The sequence below is a fragment of the Laetiporus sulphureus genome (assembly GCF_001632365.1).
Source record: "Laetiporus sulphureus 93-53 unplaced genomic scaffold LAESUscaffold_2, whole genome shotgun sequence".
In the NCBI taxonomy this organism is placed as follows: Eukaryota; Fungi; Basidiomycota; class Agaricomycetes; order Polyporales; family Laetiporaceae; genus Laetiporus; species Laetiporus sulphureus.
The window spans coordinates 1,314,489-1,338,241 of record NW_024468511.1 but is presented as its reverse complement, the minus strand read 5'-3'; the positions used below and the strand labels follow the sequence as shown (position 1 = coordinate 1,338,241).

The following is a 23,753-nucleotide window of genomic DNA, read 5'->3' as shown; positions in this document are numbered from 1 at the left end:
ATCAAGTCAATTGACTGTTACTTTATTTATCTATCTGAAACTTTCTACAGTCTTAAATAATAATAAAAGTAAAAATGGTTGAAGGCACTTGAGATTAAAAATGCTTTAGTCCATCTGTGAAGCATATCACAAAACAACAAATAGCAAAAGGACTAGCATAAATGCTCAAGGCCAGAAATAATGCTGTGAATTCTGTGAATTGGTAAAGCTCTTCTAATGAGACAAATTTTGAAACACTGAGAGGTTTATGAAATATCTTTCATGATTGAAATAGATTCATCTTAAGAAATTGACTCTATAATGTGACACGTCAGTCATAATCAACATCAATAAGGCTACAGGGCAAAGGCTACAGACTGTTGTGTTACCAATGATGCACAGGGTTTATTGGCACAGTGAAAGATAAGACCTTTGCAGTATAACAAGCTGATTCTGAAAATACTTTTTATTAAGCTAATCAAATTATATAGGCTACCTGAAAAGTTGTTTCCATCAGGCACCAGCTCATGAAGATTATTTGTATTATGGCTGATGACCACTATTGTGAGAAGTCAGGTGACAATTTATATTCAGTTTTGCTATGACAGATTTGAACTCTTACAGTCACACAAGGTCTAACAATGTGTACATTAAGTGTTTGCAAGACTGATCTTTAACATTGCAAGTTTATGTAAAACTGTCTTTTCAGAGTGTCTGTATATAAAGGCACTATTGTTGTTTAAGGCTTTGATAACTATGCATTGACTGGCAGCATCTCGGATTTACTTGTACAAATATTCCGAGATCTATGGCTTTGAATGAGATAGTCAAGCTGCATTGTAAATGAAAGGCTGCTCGATATAGTTAAAGATGTCACTGTAAATGCATTGATCATCTTCTATAGATCACAAATGGAACTATATATATCTAAGACAGAGGTAATAATCAACTCTATCTACTGAACAAATCAGAGCATCACAATTTCTGACATATGACAGTTAACACAACTAAAAAGTCTAAAGATGCAAAAAAGCCTCATTGAAACAGAAAACTGAAGAGAATTGCCTGTTACGGTATGCAAGTTGCCTTTATAGGTCATGAGAAATTGCCTTTTTTAGAGCTTGCATGTTTATAGTAATGTAATGTGAATGATTTGCGCTGTTCGAATACTTATAATATTGCTTTGTTATTTGATGTATTGGTGCGCCTTTCACTAAAGTAATATCCCATATTGCTACATAGGTTACTAGTCTAGTGTAGCATTGTTAATCTACTCATAAATGTACGACCCTCCCTCAGGTCTTCTTCAGAGAGTGGTGCAACTTCATGACTATTCACTCTCATAGAGGTGTGAAGGAAGCGTGCATGTGCTGTTACCTTTTGAAGAGAGGGAGTGGCTTAAGGTGGGTAGATGTCGATGTGGAATATAATGGCTATAATGGCAAAAAAAGATGCACCCTAACATCTGAGTTTCTTGGGCTGAAAATACCAGTCCTGCATTGGGTACTTTGGTAGTAAATGGACAGTTTTTTATGGGTGTTGTCAAGGTCCAGAAAGCCAGTTCCTCAAAGAGTACTTTGGCTGAAAATGTGCCTGACTCACATTGGGTCCTCAGGTCACCCTGCAAGCAGCGCGCTGCTGGATGCAGTTTATAGTTTCATTCAAATGTCACAGTGCATTGTGACTTTTGTCTAGAAAGGCAAGGAGCTGGCTGCAAGATGCTGCCTGCATCTTGTGACTCATCGCCAGTGTTGGATGATGATATAAAGTAAAAGGGGGCTCACAGGGCCCCTAGCCTTATCACACAAAGAAGTAGGTAATGGTCATTGTAGGCCTCATGAAATAGTTGAATAAAACTGGGAATACCCAGTTCCTCATAGGTGCTTATATACATGTATGACAGAGCCTCTGGCACTTGTGCTACTGTGAGACCTCTGGTACCTACATGTGAATATAATGTCAGAACCAGTAATGGTTCTGGTCTCGCCATGATAACTATCTAAGAATGGCTGTACTGCATCCAATGAGATAATTGTAGAACATGGTGCCACTTTATGAGTAGCTGAAGTGGGACCACTTATTGAGTGGCCAATGGTGTTGGTCCTATTAATTGTAGCCAATAGGGTGGGTGCTGCTATCCATCGTATAGCTATCATAGCCTAAAGATATAAGCTCCTTATCTGGTCACGTGACTGAGTGGTCAGATCGGGCACTCCATTGGTCTAGTGGTAGACACAGTCAAGTCTGCTGTGTAGCTGGTGTTAACTTGTGACAGGTCCAAGTATCCACTTAGATAGACCGGTATGAAGGTGGGTGCTTTGGTATCCAGTTATAGATTGACTCATATAGGACTTGTGTAGCAAAAGTAAATATGTTCGGGTAAAACCGTGACAGATAGTCACATTTCTGGCATTGCAAAAAGAAGGCACTGTATGAGTTCCTTTGCTAAGGTTCCAACAATCAGTGAATATTATTGGCATTTGAATATACTGAAGGTACTTACCATCACATTCAAAACCCTTGGACCATTGTACATCATTGCGATCTTTGAGAGCCCTCTCATATATAAATGGCAGCTGGGCAAATAACCTGTTGCATATGTCATTCACACAGTAGATAACACATAGTAAGTATGAGGAATGCACATCTGAATGCACATCTGAAAAATGGTAACACCTAATGCCCAACTGTCTACCTTCACAGTATATTGAGGCTCTGCACCCTGCCACTCAAGCACTATGATTTTGGAAGCCATGTATTATGGTGTGCCATGAGCAGTCTGGGAAGCAGTGTAATTAATACCACCATCAATTGAACAATCTGCGACATTTCACGTCCAAAATGGTCTCAGCAGAGTATTTTGTGAGGCCAAAGTCTGTGAGTTGATATGAATGGGTGACTGCTGTATGACAAGGATGTTCTAAGCACAATGGCCTCTTGAGGGCCTCTTGAGTTTGTTATCCAAGCTGAATAGCCAAGGAAACAGATTACATATAGATGGCTTGACATCACAGTGAACAATCTGATTCAAATGAAGATACTGTGAACATGTCTATATGAGCTTCACCTCAAGCAGAGATTAGAAAGGCATAAACTGGTAAACTGCTCACTTTCAGGGCTGAATGCAGCTCTTTTGTAGCTGCCTTGGCATCAGATCACCTGATAATCGAATTTCAGTATGAAAGAAACTTATGAACTGCTAGCTCACTTAAGCTCTGTTCATCTATCAAGTTCAGAAGATCCCCCACAGTGACTAACTCCATGATGATATCTACACAGCAAAGCTGATCAGTTTGAATGATAAGTAGTACTAATATATATCCTTATATAAATTTGATCAGATTCTCTAATCATTTCATCAAACAGAACAATCTGCAGCTGAAAAGTACAGTTGACAGAGTTGAGAGTAGTGCTTGATGGGGACTCAGCAGCACACTTACATGACTTAAACTAACCAGAATCCTGATCTTCTTATGAATTGCTGCAGCCTTCTGTGAGATGAGCATCTCTTGAGGGTTTGAATTTTTGACTGCTTGATATTTGTCTGTCACATGATGCTGAGCTTTATAAACCATTCTGAATCCACCTGAGCCTATGCTGTGCTAGTATAAGTCTTGTGTCAAGTTATACCATGCCACTGCTATATACTTACACTTTACCCAAGTAGTAAGTTACAAAGAACTGAACAATTTACCAGTTTAAGTAAATGAAATACTGTTCAAAAGCATGGTTACATACCAATTGAGGTCTGACCCAGTAGTATACAAAAGTGAAGTGCAAAACATGTGGGTGTCCATGATGATACAGATCTGGATTGCATCCTAAGATTACTTCCACACCACTCCTGAGAATGGTGTATTCTCCCTTACACAACTTCTGTTTATTCACCAGATTCGGCATAAGCTAATATCATTTTATTATAATGTTTGACTCACATAGGTTCTGTTAGAACTGAAGTCTTATATGATTTTGAATGATAACCCATTGGCTGCTTAGAAGTTGTAAATGAGACAGTGATTGGGTCCTAAACACTGCCAGTCAGTGATATTCTTCTGAAGTGAAATAATGATAGAGTATGTACTGATGCCAGTGTGATCCATAAGGATCTCACATATTGCTGCATGACTTTCAATCATGATCATATCTTGCCAAAGAGCTGTGTCCCTGTCATCTGATGCAGAGCACAATCTCTCATATGACCGGTGGAGTATCAGTGAACATGTTCACTCTTGATCATCGCTGGACACAACACAAGGTCATTTAAGGGAATGGATGGCCTTAAAGCCTTCTGCAAGCAATGATATATTTGCAAGCTCAACAAACAAACAAATAAACAAATAAACAAGCGATTAGAAATGTGGAATAATTTGAGCATGGTTTGATTTGATCTGAGTATGAGCATCTGCACTACGCCACTGCATCAGAAAAACTCAAATCAACTTATGGCTTAAGAGTCTTCTTTTTGACATGTTCTTGCTAGTATTGCTTGTACAAGCAAATATGCTCACAATAAAAGGCTTCCAACCCAAAAGGTCCTATCTTTAGGTCAATGACTCCAAGCCCCTTGGAGCCATCACTTTTGTTTTAATTCTCTTTGATTCATTTTCGACTTTGTGGAATCACTGACACCCTCAATAGCATAAAGGGCATGAGGTTGTGATTCCTCTCAAATCATCCTGAATGCATTACAGTCACAGTCACAATGATTGCCTCTATGTTTTCATAAAAGTCATCTGAGACATCACCTTGATTGTGACCAATTTGAGATCATGTTTCTGTCAAATTTATTTGTCAACGTTCAAACTAAACACATTGTTTATGATCTTCTTGCCAAAATGAAAGAACAATTCTGAAAACAATGCAATTGTCACCTCAATTATGACTACATGGAACCACTGATAAAAATATGATCTCATTATGTGAACATTAAATATGTATCAACTGGTATCTTTATTGGTTACAACAAGTTATCATTGAGGAATCCTGAGGAATGATATCATCATCTTGTGTTTTGCATGTTTCCTTTCCCATCATCAGGATATCATTCTGGCAACATTGTGAAGGACTTTCAATAAGATCTCAAATAAAGTTTCTGTGTTGTCTGAATTTCAACACAATGTATGCTGAATGGAATCCATTTTGTCATTTGAAATGCGGCCAAACATTAAACATTGGTGGCATTGAAAATGTCTTTGACATGTGTTCAAAATGTTTCAGGTGAATACAGCCAATCAGAAATTGACCTGTGTTATCAAATTAGGTAGTCACAGCATCACAGATTTTTACTCAGAAGCACCATTTAAATATTAAACATCTGGCCTTTGCATTCACATTGTTCATTTTTTACAGTCCACCTCTATTCCTCACTACACTTTTATCATAAGCATAAATATCTCTAATGTCAACCTGTGTTCAAATCAAAAGTAACTCAAGATAAACACAGAAACAGTTTCTGAGGTTCTGAGTTTTAATATTTAACTTATAATCTTCATAAGTTTCTTGAATATATATTGATTATTTGACTGCTGTAGATCATTATTACATTACTGCACCTGATATGATTGAAAAACCCTGATATATTACATCATGTATCAATGCCAGTATATATTCAAGATGCACAGGGTAGCAACATGAAAAAATTCAACAGAGCCTAGTACAGATTGTCATCAAGCTAAACTGTGATATGCTTGAGTTTATAATTAGCTACTTTTACAGTATTCTTACATTGAACTATTGCTAGTGATGATCCAATCATAAAACAATAAGTAATCATTTATATCATTCAATGACAAGTAAAATAACAAGCAATTAAAATAAAATAATATTATACAACTAAATTTTTATACTATCTTCTCTAATATACATATAGTGCAGTATCAAGCTAACATTGCTTTTCATTTCTGTCGATGATAAATTGTAAAAGCAGTGTATTTTAATGAGTCATATGTGACATGTTTGACATGCTGACTGAGACTTCCTAAGAAAAAAGCTTGCAGTCATTTTGAAAGCTTTTTACTGCCTTTGAGAAGCTTAACTTAACTTAGCAGGACATTTTGTTCAAATTCACAAGCTGCAGTTCTGTAAATAAATAAAAGTGTCTGTTATCCTCACATCTCTATTGCAACACTAGTAATGAAGACAGATGATAAAATTGAGAGATTATTATTTGAGCATAGCAAAACAGAAACTATACATAGATATCTGTATCATTTCACTGTAATAAGAAATGAACAGAGTCTACACTGTGCAATACAGCATGAACAACATTTCATGCATCTTTCATCGAGCATACACTTGTATTTATCTTGCTCAAAATGGTAATAAGATTGTCAAGGTAAACATATTGACTTTTCACAAACTCATTTCATTTCTCTGAATGGTCTGTAAACATCTTTAAGTATGAAGAAAAGACTGTTATGCAGTATCCCTGAGAGCTGATTTTACTTAACCTTCAGCATTTCTGTCTTTCAACTGCAGCCATTTAACATTGCTTCAGATTAATATTGGCTGTGTTGCTGTTGATCTGAGATTGTCCTTTATGCTTTATGTGAGCCTTAATATGACATCCTGTTGCATCTGCAACAATTACATTATATGCCCTCTATTACTCTACTTGGAAGATCATTAAACATAATTATCTTTGCATTTTAATGATATTTGATCTATATATCATCCTGATGTGAACTTTTACTGATGCATCTGCACATTGTATCCTTTTGCTCATGTATGATACATATCATCTTCATTGCTAGTACATATGCATGCTTGTCTGCTATCTGCTTTTGCTGTATATACAGCCATAACTTTGATTGTTTCCAGTTCCTATCACACTGAGTGAAGCAATCAATAATTTGAGATGAAAGATGGTGAAAATTGAAGAAAAAGTTTAAATCTTTTAAGCATATTCACTGTCAATTTGTGATAGAAGTATTTAAAATATTTCAACATCTTTTGTTGTCAAAGATGATGAAAAGATTGAAAGGAGATTGGATGAAATATTAATAATCATTTCTTCAATCATTTTACAACCTTTCATATAAAATTATGATGAAGATTTTCAAAATCATTCTTTACTCCTTTTGGATCAAAGATGATGAGGATATTGTGATTATGTCACATCCTTTCAATTATATACTAAGCTAGTATCAAGGTATGGCAGCTAATATTCAGGTTTATATGTTAGCACTATATAAGTACTATGGTTAGAAGAGTAATACCAAGATTCTAACATGAGCAGTATGCTAATTTTAAGATTTAAATGCTAGTACTATGCTAGTATTAAGGTCTGAAGGTTAGTACTATGCTACTACTATGCTAGTGCTATGCTAATGCTAAGATCTAAAGATCAACACTATGCTAATACTAAGGCTTCAAGAGATAGTACTAATATTTGGACCTAAGTATTTACCTTTATATCCTAATATTGGCTTAGTGTAGAATGATAATGATGTGACATGGTCACAATATATTTATCATCTTTGATGAGAAAAGAATGAAAAAATTTTTGAAACTTTCTATTATAACTTTGTCTAAAAGATTGTAAAATGATTAAAAAAATAATTGCTGATATGTCATCCAATCTTTGCCCAATCTTTTCATCATCAACAAGAAAAGATGTTAATAATATTTTGAATCTTTTTATCACACATTGACAGTAAAAGATGCTGAAAAGATTTGAAACGTGCTTCAATGTCTTTATCATTCTTCACCTCAGATTATTGATTGCTTCACCAGTGCTGAGTCACTGTTCATCACTGGTGAAGCAATCAATAATTTGAGGTGAAAGATGGTAAAGACATTTAAAAATGTTTTCAATCTTTTCAGCATCTTTACTGTCAATATAAAAGGCTTCAAAATATTATTAACATTTTTATAAAAAAGATAAAAGAAAATAAATGAAGTACTAATAAGTTTTTAAATTCTTTTTTGTCAAACATAATGAGCATATTGTGATCATACATCATTGCCATTTTAATCAAGTATGAAGGGTTAATACTCAGATTCAAATGTTAACATCATACTGATACTATGATCTGGAGATTAGTATTAAGGTTATAATTCAAGCACTATGCCAAGTGGTAAATGAGTAATAATTTTCACACCTCAGCGCAAACACACAAGCAGCTTAGTACCAACATTCAAATCTTACCAATGAACTTCAGGCCTTATAGCTTAGTGCTAGCATAATACTAACATTTAGATCTTAGTACTAACCTCCAGAACATATTAGTAGCTTGATATTAGCATAGTGCTAACATTTAAACCTTCATACTAATCTTCAGACATCAGTACTAGGCATAATACTAATATTTGAGCATTGATACTAACCTTCAGACTTACCAATAGCATGATACTAAACTCTCTCCTAACATTTGAACCTTGGTACTAACCTCCAAATTATAGTGCTAGCTGGTACTAGTTGATACTAGTGTGGTACTAACATTTCAACCATAGTACTAATGATATATTCATCATCTCTAGCAAGGAAAGAATGAAGAAGAGGTTTAAAACTTTTTATTATAAGTTTGTCTGAAAGGTTATAAAATATGATCTGTTCATCATCTTTGGTGAAAAATGTTTCAAGTATTTTGAATACCTTCATCACAAATTAACAGTAAAGTGGAAAGATTGCAATGTTTTTCTCAATATTTTTATCCTGTTTCACCTTATTTCGCTAATCACTTCATGTGTAGTTGACACTTCATATCATCGTTATGCTAAGAGAGCAATAAAAATTGAGAGATATTCTCACATGTTATGTCAGCTATTAATGTCAAAGCACTATAAAGCCCATTAATGATGTGCAAAATATGTATTCAGAAGGCTTTTTATTGCAGCTGATAATTTGATAAAATATTATATATTGCTAACATTCTCAATGTCTTTTCTATAATCAAAAAGGCCTTTCTTTGCTATGCTATCTATAACATAGAGATCAAATTATGTAAAAAAATAACTCACTCAATATCTAAGATGTTAAGATAATTTTAAGCCTTTTCATGAATGCAATCACTTTTCTTTCATCTGAGTAAACTTTTTTAAAATATACAGTTGATGTTGGGTGACATAGAAACTCTTTCAGCAGAAAAAAGGAATTTCTTATCCTGATGTATATTATATATGAATCAAAAATTCAAACCTATCTCACTCAAATACTGTATTTGAAAGACTATTCATTGGTAAGGATGCAGCAGTTGAATCATGGTATAAAGAATGCTTTAATTTCTTTGCCTGTTTAGCAAGAGAGAAAATGGTAGTACCTTGAAGTCTGTGTAAGAGCATTCAAAGTAATTTACAACTGTTACCAACAGATTATACAATGTGCCTTCTCCTTAGATCCTGCATCTCAAGTTCACTATAACCCACATCTTGTAGAATCTGCTCATTTAATACATTAGGAATAGTTATGACATTTTTATCAAAGGCTTACCTCAAATGTGTGTTGTGATAGCCAAGGTGGTGGTCTTTCTATTGGCATTCTCTTACCATTGTAATGCACAGCTGGTGCTACAAGCTTGACCCTTCCTGCCCTTGAATGCTGCTTATACATCAGTTACCGCCTCTGAAGTTGTGCAAAGAAATATGTGTACCTCTACTTCCACTATTACTTTGCGTGCAACTGCTTGAGGATGCTGAAAAGTTTGCTCAATATTGTTGATTGGACCAAATGGTATTCTGTAAAAGAATAATAAGCCAATGAAAGAAGTTAGCACAGAATTCACACATACCCCAGGCCAGAGAATTTTTGCAGCCAATAATGCCTACTTTGCTGCATCAGCTTCTTTGTGATAATCTCAACTAGCTCCTGCCTGTTGGCAACTCTTAATCGGTTGTCAACAAATTTTGCACTGGAAGCAAGCTCAGGTTGTTCAAGAATCTTTTCAGCTAGGATCCTGAACTACAACTCAATTAGAAGCAGCTTGAGTAAAGCTTCAGGTCTGCTCACCTGTCTGTCATTCCCAGCACCAATCATGATGAAACCATCCTTGCACGGAAAGACTTGGTACGGAACAATTGAAGGATGTGATGTGCCATGCCGCCCTGCTTCCTGGCCAGCTATCAAGTAGTTTGATGCGATGTTCGCAAGTCCAGCTAACTTCAAGTCATCTTAGTTCCAACATGAAATATCTCCCGAGTATGCTCACCTGTGACTCAAAAAGATTGCAATCAATCCACACGCCCTTGCCAGTTTGCTGCCTGGACAATAGAGCAGCCATGATAGCACCATGGGCGTATAACCCAGTAGCGATATCTGTGACCGCCACGCCGACCTTGCAAGGGTTTCCGTCGGGCTCACCAGTGCTACATGATAATTAGAGGAACGGAAACTTCGCTGCTTTCATACGCAACCTACATGTGCATAAGGCCAGCTTCGCCTTCGATGATGACATCGTATCCTGCTGCCTGAGAATATGGCCCAGTCTGACCGTATCCTAACCCTACGTCGGCCAACATAGGCGGTCCAGACTGGATGAAGACCCACCTGTGATACTCGCATATATAAGCCGGGGATTCAGCTTATGACAGTCTTCCCAGCCTAAGCCCATGGTTGCTAGCTTTCCGGAGATGTAGTTCTCAACGAGCACGTCGGCGCGGCGGATCAATTTGTGCAGGATGGCCAGTCCTTCGGGATGCTTGAAGTTGACGGTGAGAGACCGTTTGTTCCTATTGACAGCGAGAAAGTAAGCGGATTCCGGCGGGAGGTGGGACGTCTCCGCGGGGGCAGATGGCGAAAGCGGAGCGGACGGCGGTGACCAAGATCCTGAAGAATGCACCTATGAGACAGATGCGTTCGCAGAAACAGAGTGGGCGCGTACTAGTGTCGTCTCCACGAGTGACCTCTTCCACCTTTATCACATCCGCACCAAGGTCTGCCAGGAGCATCGTCGCGGTGGGCCCAGCAAGGACGCGTGTGAGATCGAGGATCTTAGTGCCGCGAAGGGGTGGAGGCATTTCGGGGCCATCATGTGTTGAAACAGAGTATGGACGGAGCGACCAACACAACGACAGAGGCCGCGTAGCGCGGCGAGCGAGCAGTGTCCGGCGGAGAACGACGGACATACTGGTAGCAAGGGCGGAAACGCGTGTCGGACGCGTAGTCGCAGGTGCGGGGAAGTGTGAGAATCGGAGCCGACGCCCGACACGACCTTAAGCCATAAGCACTCGCCGTCTGCGCTCCTTCTTCGCCACCATCATCCACGTCTTCCACGATGCTTTCCAGGCATGTGCTAAGGCGGCTACCTCTCGCGGCGCAGGGCGCAAATCTTACAGCTGTGAGCCTTACCCTCGCCCGCTCGTTCGCGACAGCAACTACGCCATCGCCCAACGATCCCTTTGCCAACGGCACCAATGCGTACTACGTCGAAGAGATGTACCATCACTGGAAACAGGACCCAAAATCCGTACACGTCTCCTGGGACGTCTACTTCTCGGGCATGGATAAGGGCCTGCCTAGCTCCAAGGCCTTCCAACCGCCACCCAGCCTCGTGCCTACTCCTGTAGGCGGTGCACCTGCCCTCTATGCCAGCGGAGGTGCCGAGTTGGACGATCATCTCAAGGTATGTCTATTCGTCACATGAGTTGCGCGTGCACCAATCCTTCGTGCAGGTGCAATTGCTCGTTCGTGCGTATCAAGTACGCGGCCACCACATTGCAGACTTGGATCCCTTGGGCATTCTCCATGCCGATCTCAACCACGCTTACCCTCCCGAGCTCGAGCTCAGCCAGTACGCTTTCACGGAGCGCGACCTGGACAAGCAGATTGCGCTTGGACCGGGCATTCTGCCTCATTTTGCGACGGAGGACCGCAAGACGATGACGTTAGGTGAAATCATCAATGTGTGCAAACGCATTTATTGTGAGCATCGATACTTTGCTATAGCGACGCATGTCTGACTAGCCGCAGGTGGCCATATTGGGTGGCAATACATCCACATTCCGGACAAGGAGCAATGCGACTGGATTCGGGAGCGCATCGAGATCCCAAAACCTTGGAACTACACTGTTGAAGAGAAGCGTATGGTGCTCGATCGTCTTATCTGGTCAGAATCATTTGAGAAGTTCATGGCGAGCAAATATCCCAACGAGAAGCGTTTCGGCTTGGAAGGTTGCGAGGCTCTTATTCCAGGTATGAAGGCGCTAATTGACCGGTCGGTCGAGCATGGCGTCAAACACGTCACAATCGGCATGCCTCATCGCGGACGTCTCAACGTCCTTGCCAACGTCATCCGGAAACCGGTCGAGGCCATCCTAAATGAATTTTCTGGGACATCGGACGACGATGACTTCCCGGCAGGTGATGTCAAATATCACCTTGGTGCGAACTACGTGCGACCGACACCTTCTGGTAAGAAGGTCGCTTTATCCTTGGTCGCCAACCCTTCGCACTTGGAGGCCGAGGACCCGGTTGTCCTTGGCAAGACGAGGGCACTGCAACACTTCGAGAACGACGAAGCGACACATGAGACGGCTATGGGTGTCCTTCTTCATGGTGATGCTGCCTTCGCGGGTCAGGGTGTTGTTTACGAGACGATGGGCTTCCACAACCTCCCTAATTACGGCACTGGCGGAACGGTCCACCTCATCGTTAACAACCAGATTGGCTTTACCACGGATCCACGGTTCGCTCGCTCGACGCCGTATCCGTCCGACATCGCCAAGGCCATTGACGCGCCCATCTTTCACGTAAATGGCGACAATGTCGAGGCGGTCAACTTTGTCTGCCAGCTCGCCGCTGACTGGCGTGCGAAGTGGAAGCGCGACGTCGTCGTCGACATCGTCTGCTATCGCCGCCACGGTCACAATGAGACCGACCAGCCGAGCTTCACGCAGCCGCGCATGTACAAGGCCATTGAGAAGCAGCCGACTCCGCTCACGCAGTATTCGAAATACCTAATCGATCGGGGCACGTTCACGGAGAAGGACATCGAAGAGCATAAAAAGTGGGTATGGGGCATGCTCGAAAAGGCCGCGAACGCTGCGAAGGATTACGTTCCTACCAGCAAGGAGTGGCTTTCAGCGGCGTGGCCGGGCTTTCCTTCGCCGAAGCAGCTTGCTGAGCAGACGCTCCCGACGTCCAACACCGGTGCAACGGAAGAGGTGCTCAAGCGCATCGGCAAGGTCATCTCCAGTTATCCCGAGGGCTTCCACCCGCACCGCAACCTCGCCCGTATCCTGACCAACCGTGGCAAGACTGTCGAGGAAGGCCGCAACATCGACTGGGCGACCGCAGAAGCTCTCGCGTTTGGTTCGCTAGCTCTCGAGAAGATTCACGTCCGCGTCTCCGGCCAAGATGTTGAGCGTGGAACATTCTCGCAGCGTCATGCCGTTATTCACGACCAGGAGAATGAGCAGCAGTACGTTCCGCTCAACAATCTCGGTTCGAATCAGGCACGTTTCATTGTATGTAACTCGTCGTTGTCCGAGTTTGGCGCGCTCGGCTTCGAGCTCGGCTACTCGCTCGTTTCGCCGGACGCATTGACCATCTGGGAGGCGCAATTTGGTGATTTCGCGAACAATGCGCAATGTATCATCGATCAGTTCATCGCGTCGGGCGAACGGAAATGGTTGCAGCGTACCGGTGTAGTTATGAGTCTACCTCACGGCTTCGACGGTCAGGGTCCCGAGCATTCAAGCGGACGGTTAGAGCGATTCCTCCAATTATGCGACGATCATCCAGGCTACTTCCCAACACCGGATAAGATTGAGCGCCAGCACCAGGATTGCAATATGCAGATCGTCTACCCGACGTAAGTGCCATTATGTTATGCGTGGTTATTCATGAGATTGATCACCGCACTGCAGAACGCCGGCGAACTACGTATGCCAATTCAAATGAAATTTGCTCTAAGGTGGCTAAACTCACTGTACTCCGATAGTTCCACGTCCTCCGTCGTCAAATTCATCGTGACTTCCGCAAGCCGGTAGGTTACGCGTACAATTTGTCGCCACGTCCTTCTCATGCTCATCGTTTGTTAGCTTATTGTGTTCTTCTCGAAATCATTGTTGCGCCACCCCAAGGCTCGGTCTGACTTGTCGGAAATGGTTGGAGAGACGCAATTCCAGCGATACATCCCTGACTCCCATCCTGAGGACCTCGTTGCTCCGGAGAATATTAGGCGGCACATTCTTTGCAGTGGTGCGTTCTGTGCTGGTTAGACGTTGCGTACAGCTAAAGAGTATCTGCGCAGGTCAAGTCTATCATACGCTTCTCCAAGAGCGTGAGGACAAGGGCTTCAATGACGTCGCTATCAGCCGCTTGGAGCAGATATCTCCCTTCCCTTACGATCTTGTGCGTCTGTGCAACTTATCTATTGTAGGACACTGTTGATCCTCCGCACATTAGCTCACGCCCCACTTGGACAAGTATCCTAACGCCGATATCTTGTGGTGTCAGGTAAGAGGTTTTTGAACAATTCTCCTTTGCAAAATTGCTCATGATTTCTTGTAGGAGGAGCCTTTGAACAACGGTGCATGGACGTATGTTGGCCCGCGAATCTTGACCGCGGCCAACGAGACGCAGCACCATAAGGGCAAGTACCCTCTGTATGCCGGCCGCGATCCTACGAGTTCAGTTGCCACTGGTAGCAAGGTATGTCGCATCGCATGCTTGCCAGTGATACGTACCGACCTCGAATCAATTCCAGGCGTTGCACAAGAAGCAGATCGAAAGCTTCCTCGCTACTGCCTTCGGACAGTAGATATCGGGCGTTTCCATGTATATTTTACAATAACGAAGCTGTAGTCGTTTTGACCCTGGGGAAAATCGGTCCAAGCAGAACTATGCATAGAATAAGGATTGTAATCATAACACATGACTATGTTCTCCTGCGTTTCTGAGGCCCGCCACCTTCTTCTTGAACGATTTCTCGCTTGTTCTTAATGCCTGCTACTCTCATATACGCTTTCCGCTTCTCCCGTTCCTTCTCGCTCTTCTTTGCCTCATCTTTCTCTATTTTCTTACGATAGGCGGCCCGATGCTGATCCTGCTTCTCTTTACGTCGAATAACCTGATCTTTGCGCAGAGCCCGCATCTGCTGCAGCAATGCGATGGCTTTCTTCTCCTCAGCCTCCAGGATAACTGAACGCTTTTGCAGGTACGGTTGTCGATGTTGTTGCTTGACGAGCTTTGGTTTGGAAGCATATGGGAGGGCGGCCTGCAGTTTCCTCGGAACCTTCAGAGTGTTGAAGCGACGAGCTGGTCGTTCGACCGGCTTATAGGTGGAATTCACGTTGAGCGGCGTCTTCAAGCCTTTTTCTCGGCGCACTTGGCCAGTCAGGCGCATTCCAGCCCACTTGGCCTTGTCGGAGAGAAGGAGAGACGTGACGGGGTTGTAAAATCTCCGCGGTTGAATCGAGAACCATGCTCGGAGGAAAACAATATCTGCGCAATAGGTCAATACTAGGACGGAGCGCCTGCCGTTCAAACGTACCACTTATGAGCACCTTGTCCTCAAACGTCGCCCTGAAAGACCCTTCCGGCTTTGTGAGTGCTTTCTTTACTTGTCCGCGAATGCCCGATGCAGTGCGAATGTTAGCGCCTTCAAATTTAGCCACCTCCAGAGCACTGGTGAACATGTCTTTGATGAAGGCCGTGTTCTTAAAGATCTTATACGGCACTCCCGTCAGCTTTAACTTCTTGACGATCTTGACGGACCTGTCGATATCCAGCACGACACCAGTAGCAGATACTCGGAAGCCGGCGACATCTTTCGATAAGGAGTTGAAGGCGCAGAAGCCAGTATTCGGCAGAGAAACGGGCCCGTAAAAAGTTGCAAAGCAATGCATGTGATCAGGAGTGTACTTCAGCATACGCATCCGTATCGAGTGGTCGTCCAATGAGTAAATGGGGATGGTCTGGAAGCGTCGCCAACCAAGAGAGAAGATCAGAGGATCATTAGTCTTGAGCGTTTTTGAGTACCAACGATGCCTCTTGATGCGTACTTGGACGTAGCCGAGGCGTTCCTCGGAGGTCAGCAAACCGCCTACGACAATGGGATAGGACGGATCGAAACTCTCGACCATCTCACACGGCACATTCTCCAGTTCAATGCGCACGTACGATCCCGGCCGGTATCCCTCCGTAAGAGCCCGCGTCTCAGCATCAAGGTCGTCGAACTCTGCACGGTTAATCTCCAGCTGCTTTGCCATGCGCTCCTTCTGCTCGTCATAAAAGTCCATTTTCGAACTTTCTGGGTCATCGTACTGCTCGTCAAACTTTCGCTTGAGAGCTTTCTTTTTCGCCACCAAGGCCGCTGCGCGGTGCTTCTCGTGATCTGCAATAGAATCAACTTGCTGGTCGTCGTCCCCTAGCTTTTCGTCCACGTGCTCATCGTTGACAGCTTCATTGTCCGCAGAAGCATCGTCACCCGCAGTTGTTCCAGTGATGAAAAGATGACGGATGGACTCGAGCAGTTCCTCTTCCTCCCACTTTTCGAGGTCTTCCGCGTGTACAGCTCCTTTAGTCATATCAACATCTTCCACATCCGGAGACGCCTTGTCGATCACGTTAAAGAAATCCTCCGTATCCAGCTGTTGGTCGGGATGGTCGTCTCCTTGCTTCGTCGACGAGGCGTTGTTGATGATCTCCGCGGGAGACAGGGAGGTCATGTAGATCATCTTCGTCAGATCCTTTCGTTTGCCTCTCCTCGAATGCTGCATGAAAGACGTGATGGCCTTCTCTCTTAGATCTGACTTCCACCTAGGTGCTTCTTCGTCGTCGGACATGTCTTCGTCATCACTCTTGAGATCGAGACCGGCATCGTCATCGAACATCACCGGACTGACGCGGTCCAGAATAGATTCCATGTCTTCGTCACGGTCACTTTCCGCGTATTCAATGGCCCTAGCAGGACCCTCGTGTGCAGGAAGTTCATTCATCGAACGATGAACCCTCCGACGCGTAGAACGACCACGATCGCCAGAAAACCGAGCTGCGCGTGCGTCATCAGATGCCTGCGACGATGCACCATTCCGCTCGCCGCTGGAATCAGCTTCGTCTAGGTCTTCTTTCGCACCGATTCCGAGCTCCGCTTCGCCGTTCTCTTCATCTTCCGTCTCACTGTCGCTGTACTGTCCCGAGCTCTGGCCATCATCCGAATCATGGGATGTTCTACTGGGGCCTGCCGCAACGACTATAGGCTTCGACGATGACCCGAACAATTTGATTTGGCTTCTAGTGACGGCATCCTCGAGAGTCGCTTTCACGTCCTGCAGATCCATTACCATTTTCTCTCCCTCCCCCTGAGGCGCTGGAGAATGTATCATAGGTTACTTGAACGATTGCATGGCTTTAATAAACTCACCATCAGCATCGCCGCGCGTAAAGTTTCCTGGGACATTGATGTAGACCGCGTCCTTGTCATACAGGATACCTCCAATATCACTCATAGGTGCGTGGATGAGCAGCTGCTTCTTCTCGCTCAACTTCCGTCTCCTCTCCGAATCAGCATCGGGGAGTGGGCATGGGTCACTGAGCACCGAAATACTCTTCATGGAGAGGTCACCAGCGCCGGGTATATGCACTTTCATACCGAGGCGCAGGTTCGTACCATGCAGGTATCCGTATACGGTGATGGTGCGATCACACTTGCCGTTCGACTGACGGATTTCCTCACGAGATGTAAGGTCCTCCAGACGATCAGCCAGGAGATATGGATGAGAATTTCTAAAAACCAGAGGACGAAACTTCATGACGCTGATGAAGCGCGAAAGATTCAGAATTTCTGTGTCTGGATAGCGTCCGTTTATGACACCAGAAAGGTAGAACAGCTTGGCGCCTTGGTAGATTTCCGTCCAGAAGCGCTTCTTCAATGTCTTCTTGGTCGTACGTAGCGTCGCAGCCTTTTTGATCAGATCAAGATGGGTTAAAACGCCGATGACTTTAGGGAACCCATGGGATTGCAGGATATTAAGGAACTCGAAGGTTTCCTGATGATTGTGTCAGCCGAGAAAATACACCCATACAAACATACAGCGCACCATCTCAAACCCATATGAGCCATCAATCATTAGAAGGACAAGATCGGCTATCTTTCCGATGTCTATCATGGAATTAAGGTCGTTATTACATTCGATGAACGTGATCCTTTTCTTCTTTCCGCTGACGACGGTGACAGGCCCTTGTATGTGACTGAGAGTCTGTTTGGTGTGACGACGGACAAGCGACCTGAGCAGCGTAGTCTTCCCAACACCAGGAGGACCGACGATTGCAACAATGACGGGAGGAGGATGGTCATCAGGTGTGCGGTTCACAGTGGGGACATGAAGACGAGTTTGGTCACGTTCAACCTTGCGTCGAGCCTGGCGATCAGCACGGCGACCAGATTTTGGTGCAAATGCCTATGGTATGAAAGTTGCATAAGACGGAGGATGCTATCACTAAGAAGTAAACGAACCTTCTCATTAAACCCATGCTGCTTCTCCTTGTCTTTAGCTTTACTCTTTTTCTCCGCCTTCGAACCTGACTGTGATGGGTGATGAGCCTTGTGTTTCTGTTCCTCCATGTCGTAGATAAACAGGACGCAGCGGAACGAGAGGCAGAGGCGGGGAGTAGGAAGACACGACCGAATGAGATTGGGCCACAAAAAATCGACACGGCCACGTGATAGCGCGTGTGGTTTGTGGTTGAACAGGATAGCGCCCGTTTTCGACTCCATGCTGTCGCCGCTTCTAGCTGCGCCTCCATCGAGCAACTCTTGATTGGCTTCCGTTCGCTTATTTCGCCTGCGACATCACTTCTTTCTAATTTTGCGATACCTCCGCGCCGAACATGTCGAGGGGCTCAGCCAACCTCGAGTTCAGCATCCGTGGCGACGAGCTCGAGCGGAACCGAATATTATTAGAACGCAATCTACAGCACACCGATCTGTCTTTGCATCTCTCTTCTGCTCCGGAAGACGACTTCTCCGACGTTGAATACCCCAGAAACCACCCCGCACCCTCACCTTTCACCGTCTTTGCGTCGTTCGAGCAACGCTCTGGCGATCACCTCGAAGCCGGCGAACACAGCCAACTCGGCGGTTGGTCGTATCAATCTTTTGACCCGGGTGACACCGTAAACCCCTACGGTGGTGAAACAATGTCCACAGCCGCCCATCACGCAAGTGCACTCACTCTGAGTGCCGGGCTTGCAGGTCGAGGATCCAGGAGGGATGTTAGCCTTAGTGGTGCCGAGTACGACCCAGACCGCCCTTTGCAAGGCATCATGGCTGGCTTTGAAGCTCACTTCAGTGCCCTTGGGATGGACCCTGTGAAGGATAAGCAGCTTGTGCGTGCATATTCCGTCTGAGATACCTTCTCACTCTTGCTCGTATTACTGTCGAGCTTCCGCAAATCTTTGGTGGCTACGTGTCTGATTCCGAACGTTAATATTGCAGGGCCCTGATGCTATCGCTTTCGATCCTCTGGTCGTGGATGACCCGGCCGGTCTGGACAAGGTTTTCTTATCGAGCCATCCTCCGATACGCCATGAAGCAGTGCGCTCGCCGATCTCTTCCTTTACATCATCCACGTCAGAATCAGACAGTGGCTCTGCTAGGCATCATTCCCCGGCGTCCAGACCCAAACTCTCTGATGCACTCAATGCCATTACATTTTCTCCCAAGCGACCCCGTAGTGCGCCTACGAATGGCTCATCCCGCCCTTCTGTCAATAATCAGCGCGCAAATTTGCAATCAAAGCGATCGAGGAGCCCACCGCAGACAACATACCCTTCCTTGTTCAATAACGAACGATCTGCCCCTCGACCCAACAAACCTACCACTGGCCTGCGCTCACCCGTCGGGTTGTACCAAACGTCTCTTTCGTATGCGCAGCCCGACCCAGAGGTGACGGTACAACCGCCAACGCCGCCGCCTCCGAGCAGCTCTCACTTTGTGGACATGGCACGCAAGCTCGTACAGGAGATCCAGACGGAAAAGAGGCAACAAGCTGAGGCTTGCGCGAAACGTAGTGCCGCTAGGGCTCCGGTAGTACCGACCACGCGACGCGATGCACGAGTGGCAACACAGGCGAAGGAACGGGGCCCCTTCAAAAACCTCGTGAATCAAGCTCCGTCACGCTCAGTCCATGCCTCCAACGTTAAGACTACGAACGTATCCAAAGGCCGTATCTACCTGCCGGATGTGACCGGTCTGACCAGCGCTGTCGAATCCCCTGCAAAGGCGGGTATGGACTACTACGATTATAATGCCATGGACGACGGGCAGCATGCCGGCAAGCCCATTTATTGTCGCTTTAAACGTGTGTTTGATGACAATATATCATTTTCTTCCATTAGCTCGCTTCATCGCCACTCTCAATGCCGTGCAGTCCAAGCTTGCATTCCTTGAATCTGAAAATAGCATTTCTCGACGGCGAATGAATGAGTTGGAGCTCGAGCTGGAAACCTGCAAGAAAGAGGTAGCTCGAGAGCGGACGAGACTACTCGAGCAAGAAGTGCAAGCTTCACGTGATGCTGCTGCTGCTGCTGCTAAGAGGGAGAGGCACAAGCTTGGTGTCCCATGCAGGCAAACAACCGTTAACGGGTTGGGTCACAACGTAGACCCTGAAATCCGCTGTGAGGAACCTTTCACGACGGAGACCAGGTACAAGCAAGCAGTGGAAGAGAAGAAAGGTGAGTCTCGCTACCACCAAGCTCGTACTCCGGTTGACTTGGAGTCCCAGCTTTGGAGGCGCTGATCGGAACTCTACGCAACCACCTGTCCCGTCTCACCTCCGAGCTCTCCGATCACCAGCAGCTTCTCAATGAGCTCCGCATGCTGCGCGACGTTGATGCTCGTGCATTGGCAGAGAAAGGAAAGGACATGGACAACCTGCGGACAGAAGTGGAACGTTTGGCTGGAGAGGTAGAGGTCTTGAGGGGTGTGGTAGAGGAGGGCCTCAAGGAAAGGCGGAACGAACGGGATCCGCAGGAGGCAACTATTCTTGAGCCTTCTGAGGAGCTGACCATGGAAACTCAGAATGACGAGCCTTCTGTGCAACAGCAGAGGCATGATCAGGAAGATTCAGCTATATTTGGAGTTGATGATGGCCAGGATGATGGCGATGATGGTTCAATGTTTCGAGGACATCGCGCACCTACCCCGACTATTCCTGTGCCGGACCACACTACGCGCGCTGAGATCGCACCAGTTGGATCTTCGAGACCACTGAACGATCCCACTACTCGTCCCCTTATTGACACCGATGATGCTGAACGGGTCTACGCTGACGTCCATGGGCGCCGTGCCGACCGGTCGGCGTCTTTAGCAAGCAGTCGCTCCTCAAGCAGCTCACATTCGCGGATTTCCTCTCGCTCAGTCTCACCCGCGCTTTCCGCCCGGATCTCGCATTCCTCGGCCACCAGCCACCAGAGCATGGAAGACGAGCGGAAGTCCTCTGTCGCTTTCAACCCACGTCGGACATCTGGTGACCGACCCGCAAACACGCCGCCGAGAAATGCGGGGCAGCTTCCTTCGCGTCCTATGGCACCTACGCCTGGTATCGCGCTCAAGAAGATGCATACGAGGGCCGGGCGCGACGAAGCCCTTCGACGTGCGCCTGAGCGGCATGCAGACCCTCCCGTTGATGCGCCGTTCCCACAAATCCGCGGCGCGCACCTCGAACGCCTCTTCTTTTCCGCGCCCGAGCATAATGCGCAGACATGTACAGTGTGCCACCGCCGTCGCCGGAATCGCGCGCCAGGCAAGAAGGCTGAGGATCATGCGGACTTCTGGATGGAGGAGGATTATCGTAAACTTGGAAAGAAGGCACAAGATGACGGCGATGACGAAGGCTTTGCGGAGGGCTCCGATGATGGCATCGGAAGCGGTGGTCATCAGCGCGATGAGATACCGCCGCAGACCGTACTGACGCGGGTGGTTAGGGAGCTAGAAGACGATTTCACCCATTATAAGAGGTGCGAATGCTCGAGTTCAACCCACCTTTTCACCTAATCGGTCTCATAATTTCTCAGCATTTACGTAGAGTTGGCTGAACAGTACAAAGAGATGGATGCGGTCTCCAACGTCGCGAAGCGCAATGTCGTGGCCGGGCACCTGCGCGAAGTGATCGACATCCTGGAACAAAAAGTATGCTTGTCGATGTCGCCTTTCTTGATGATCTGACGATTCCGTCCAGGGCGATCAAATTGCTTCGCTGTACGGCCTCCTGACTTTCAAAGATAAGCCCGTTGAGCAGCCTGCCGCTACGGAACAAGACGCCCGACCTGTACCTGACAACATCTCATCGTGGGGCCGGGCTCGCGGAAGGAAGACATGCCCGAGCGCATCGTAGCCTGCACGTTGTACATCTATTTTTGATGCCTTATTGATTGGTCTTCTTCTATTCCGTCCATGTTGTTTTTAGAGTATACGTGGACAGTCACCGTAGTCACCCGATTGACTGGTCGCTGCGTGCTGTTGACCGTCTACTTGTCTTGTTTAACTTTGTCTTCATCGTCTTCGCGGCTTGTTTACCTATTGTATAGTAATGAACGAGTACTCTCAGTGCAAATCTCAAGCTTGGATCAGTTGTGGACTATGACTTCAAGACGGCAGACGGCAGCGACTCGGACAACAGCGTCCATCAATGCGTTGAAGCCATAAGCTTGCATGGCCGCGTCTGCGCGGCCCTCCGGCCCAGCATGGACGTTGACAGTGGATAGAGTTCGGTAAGTCGTAAAAATTGTATCCTTCAAGGCCACCGCGGGCGTTTACAGGAAAGGAATACTACGAATTGAGTACCACTAGCGGCGCATGGTATCGTGATAGCGCTACACTTCGTATTGCCACATTTACATGCCGTGAAATCCGCTGCACTCAAACCATCGAGGAGGCGGAGGTGCACATAACCAGGTTGCGATTCCATGATCTGGCAACTTCGCGCGTTCACTCTTTCCGTGCGGGAGGGTATACCTCCTCACCCCTCAGAATCTTCTCCCCTTCCTCCTTGGTCTTCGCCTGTAGTAAAGCTGTCAATGGCACGTCCAATAGAATGAGTTGAGTGACATACATCCCGCAATATCTGGGGAAAGAATGAGATCAGGAGTGTCCTTTTTATTCTGCGGAGTCACGTACCGTTCCCCGGATCTCCTGAATGCAGCAGAAGATAGCGTCATGAGGGTATAGAAAGCAGCATGCACGGATTATATACCTTGGCATATCCTGTCATGCCCCGGCACGATGAGCGATGATTCATTGAAAGATCTGTCAAGGCGTTGACTTGCCTATTACCTCCTCAGTAAACGATGGCTTGCGTTTTGGTGGGAGGTGAACAATTGGAGGCTCGCCAGCTTGCGTCCCCGCCGCCTGAGGACCGGGTGCTGAGTGCACTTGAACGTGAGTGGTGCAAAATCTGAAGCTTGAGAAAAAACAGTGACACACTCTGCGTTGCATTTTCCACTCGAGTGGCATTCTCAGTCGCTGCAGCTGCCGCTGCCGGTCGCTGCGGATTCTCCTCGACGCGCTGCTCGGTGGTCTGGTTCTATTACGACATCATGAACGGCCTTATGCGACCACTGCTGGAATGCGTACATCTGCCTGCGTCTCTGATGATTGCGACGGGTTCGAGGTCATGATGTGAAAAGCTAGATAGTAAAGAGGGTTAGGAACTGAGAGCACTGCTCCTTTATATGCCGAATGGACCCTAGTTCTAGTTGACTACTACGACGTCATACTTGCCTGATCAGTTTAGACCACAGTATAAAGTTAGCGCCGAGCTCTTTCTTGTAGTACTCAGCTCGTCCTCTTGGAATTAGCAGCGAGCACAGGCCTGACATCGAGTCTTGATACGAT

At 45.8% G+C, this 23,753-nt stretch overlaps 6 protein-coding genes across 6 annotated transcripts; 2 read left to right on the top strand and 4 right to left on the bottom strand.

The window, feature by feature from the left end:
- Positions 1 to 2,786: 2,786 nt before the first annotated feature.
- On the bottom strand, positions 2,787 to 3,879 carry LAESUDRAFT_710649 (uncharacterized protein; the record flags this gene model as incomplete). The annotated part of the gene is made up of 6 exons (XM_040906782.1): positions 2,787 to 2,854; positions 3,090 to 3,122; positions 3,188 to 3,263; positions 3,420 to 3,576; positions 3,632 to 3,660; positions 3,718 to 3,879. 6 exons carry the CDS (start codon positions 3,877 to 3,879, stop codon positions 2,787 to 2,789), a joined length of 525 nt encoding a protein of 174 aa, XP_040769868.1.
- A 5,412-nt stretch (positions 3,880 to 9,291) lies between these two features.
- LAESUDRAFT_734013 (CAIB/BAIF family enzyme) lies at positions 9,292 to 10,932 on the bottom strand (the record flags this gene model as incomplete). The annotated part of the gene is made up of 9 exons (XM_040910471.1): positions 9,292 to 9,357; positions 9,410 to 9,517; positions 9,570 to 9,654; positions 9,708 to 9,877; positions 9,926 to 10,075; positions 10,125 to 10,281; positions 10,334 to 10,412; positions 10,463 to 10,741; positions 10,797 to 10,932. 9 exons carry the CDS (start codon positions 10,930 to 10,932, stop codon positions 9,292 to 9,294), a joined length of 1,230 nt encoding a protein of 409 aa, XP_040769867.1.
- A 257-nt stretch (positions 10,933 to 11,189) lies between these two features.
- On the top strand, positions 11,190 to 14,678 carry LAESUDRAFT_640832 (2-oxoglutarate dehydrogenase E1 component; the record flags this gene model as incomplete). The annotated part of the gene is made up of 10 exons (XM_040903624.1): positions 11,190 to 11,537; positions 11,587 to 11,836; positions 11,885 to 13,727; positions 13,783 to 13,798; positions 13,857 to 13,901; positions 13,957 to 14,116; positions 14,169 to 14,269; positions 14,324 to 14,374; positions 14,429 to 14,569; positions 14,625 to 14,678. 10 exons carry the CDS (start codon positions 11,190 to 11,192, stop codon positions 14,676 to 14,678), a joined length of 3,009 nt encoding a protein of 1,002 aa, XP_040769866.1.
- Positions 14,679 to 14,795: 117 nt separating this feature from the next.
- Positions 14,796 to 18,482, bottom strand: LAESUDRAFT_691436 (DUF663-domain-containing protein; the record flags this gene model as incomplete). The annotated part of the gene is made up of 5 exons (XM_040906090.1): positions 14,796 to 15,361; positions 15,411 to 17,228; positions 17,283 to 17,907; positions 17,959 to 18,318; positions 18,375 to 18,482. 5 exons carry the CDS (start codon positions 18,480 to 18,482, stop codon positions 14,796 to 14,798), a joined length of 3,477 nt encoding a protein of 1,158 aa, XP_040769865.1.
- A 163-nt stretch (positions 18,483 to 18,645) lies between these two features.
- Positions 18,646 to 22,498, top strand: LAESUDRAFT_691432 (uncharacterized protein). Its single transcript, XM_040906089.1, has 6 exons — positions 18,646 to 19,246; positions 19,356 to 20,193; positions 20,258 to 20,593; positions 20,644 to 21,877; positions 21,935 to 22,049; positions 22,099 to 22,498. Exons 1-6 carry the CDS (start codon positions 18,749 to 18,751, stop codon positions 22,252 to 22,254), a joined length of 3,177 nt encoding a protein of 1,058 aa, XP_040769864.1. The 5' UTR covers positions 18,646 to 18,748; the 3' UTR covers positions 22,255 to 22,498.
- A 297-nt stretch (positions 22,499 to 22,795) lies between these two features.
- LAESUDRAFT_720181 (uncharacterized protein) lies at positions 22,796 to 23,536 on the bottom strand (the record flags this gene model as incomplete). Its single annotated transcript, XM_040907772.1, has 7 exons — positions 22,796 to 22,919; positions 22,972 to 22,983; positions 23,037 to 23,051; positions 23,113 to 23,123; positions 23,186 to 23,281; positions 23,343 to 23,442; positions 23,493 to 23,536. Coding segments are annotated over 7 exons (350 nt in total), but the record flags the coding sequence as incomplete, so codon positions are not given.
- Positions 23,537 to 23,753: the final 217 nt, after the last annotated feature.

Bases quoted from the DNA above. Each gene is read 5' to 3' on its own strand.
- LAESUDRAFT_691432 (XM_040906089.1), top strand. From the start codon at position 18,749: ATGTCGAGGGGCTCAGCCAACCTCGAGTTCAGCATCCGTGGCGACGAG. The intron at 21,878-21,934 runs GTGCGAATGCTC...ATAATTTCTCAG, and splicing joins GATTTCACCCATTATAAGAG to CATTTACGTAGAGTTGGCTG. The intron at 22,050-22,098 runs GTATGCTTGTCG...GATTCCGTCCAG, and splicing joins TCGACATCCTGGAACAAAAA to GGCGATCAAATTGCTTCGCT.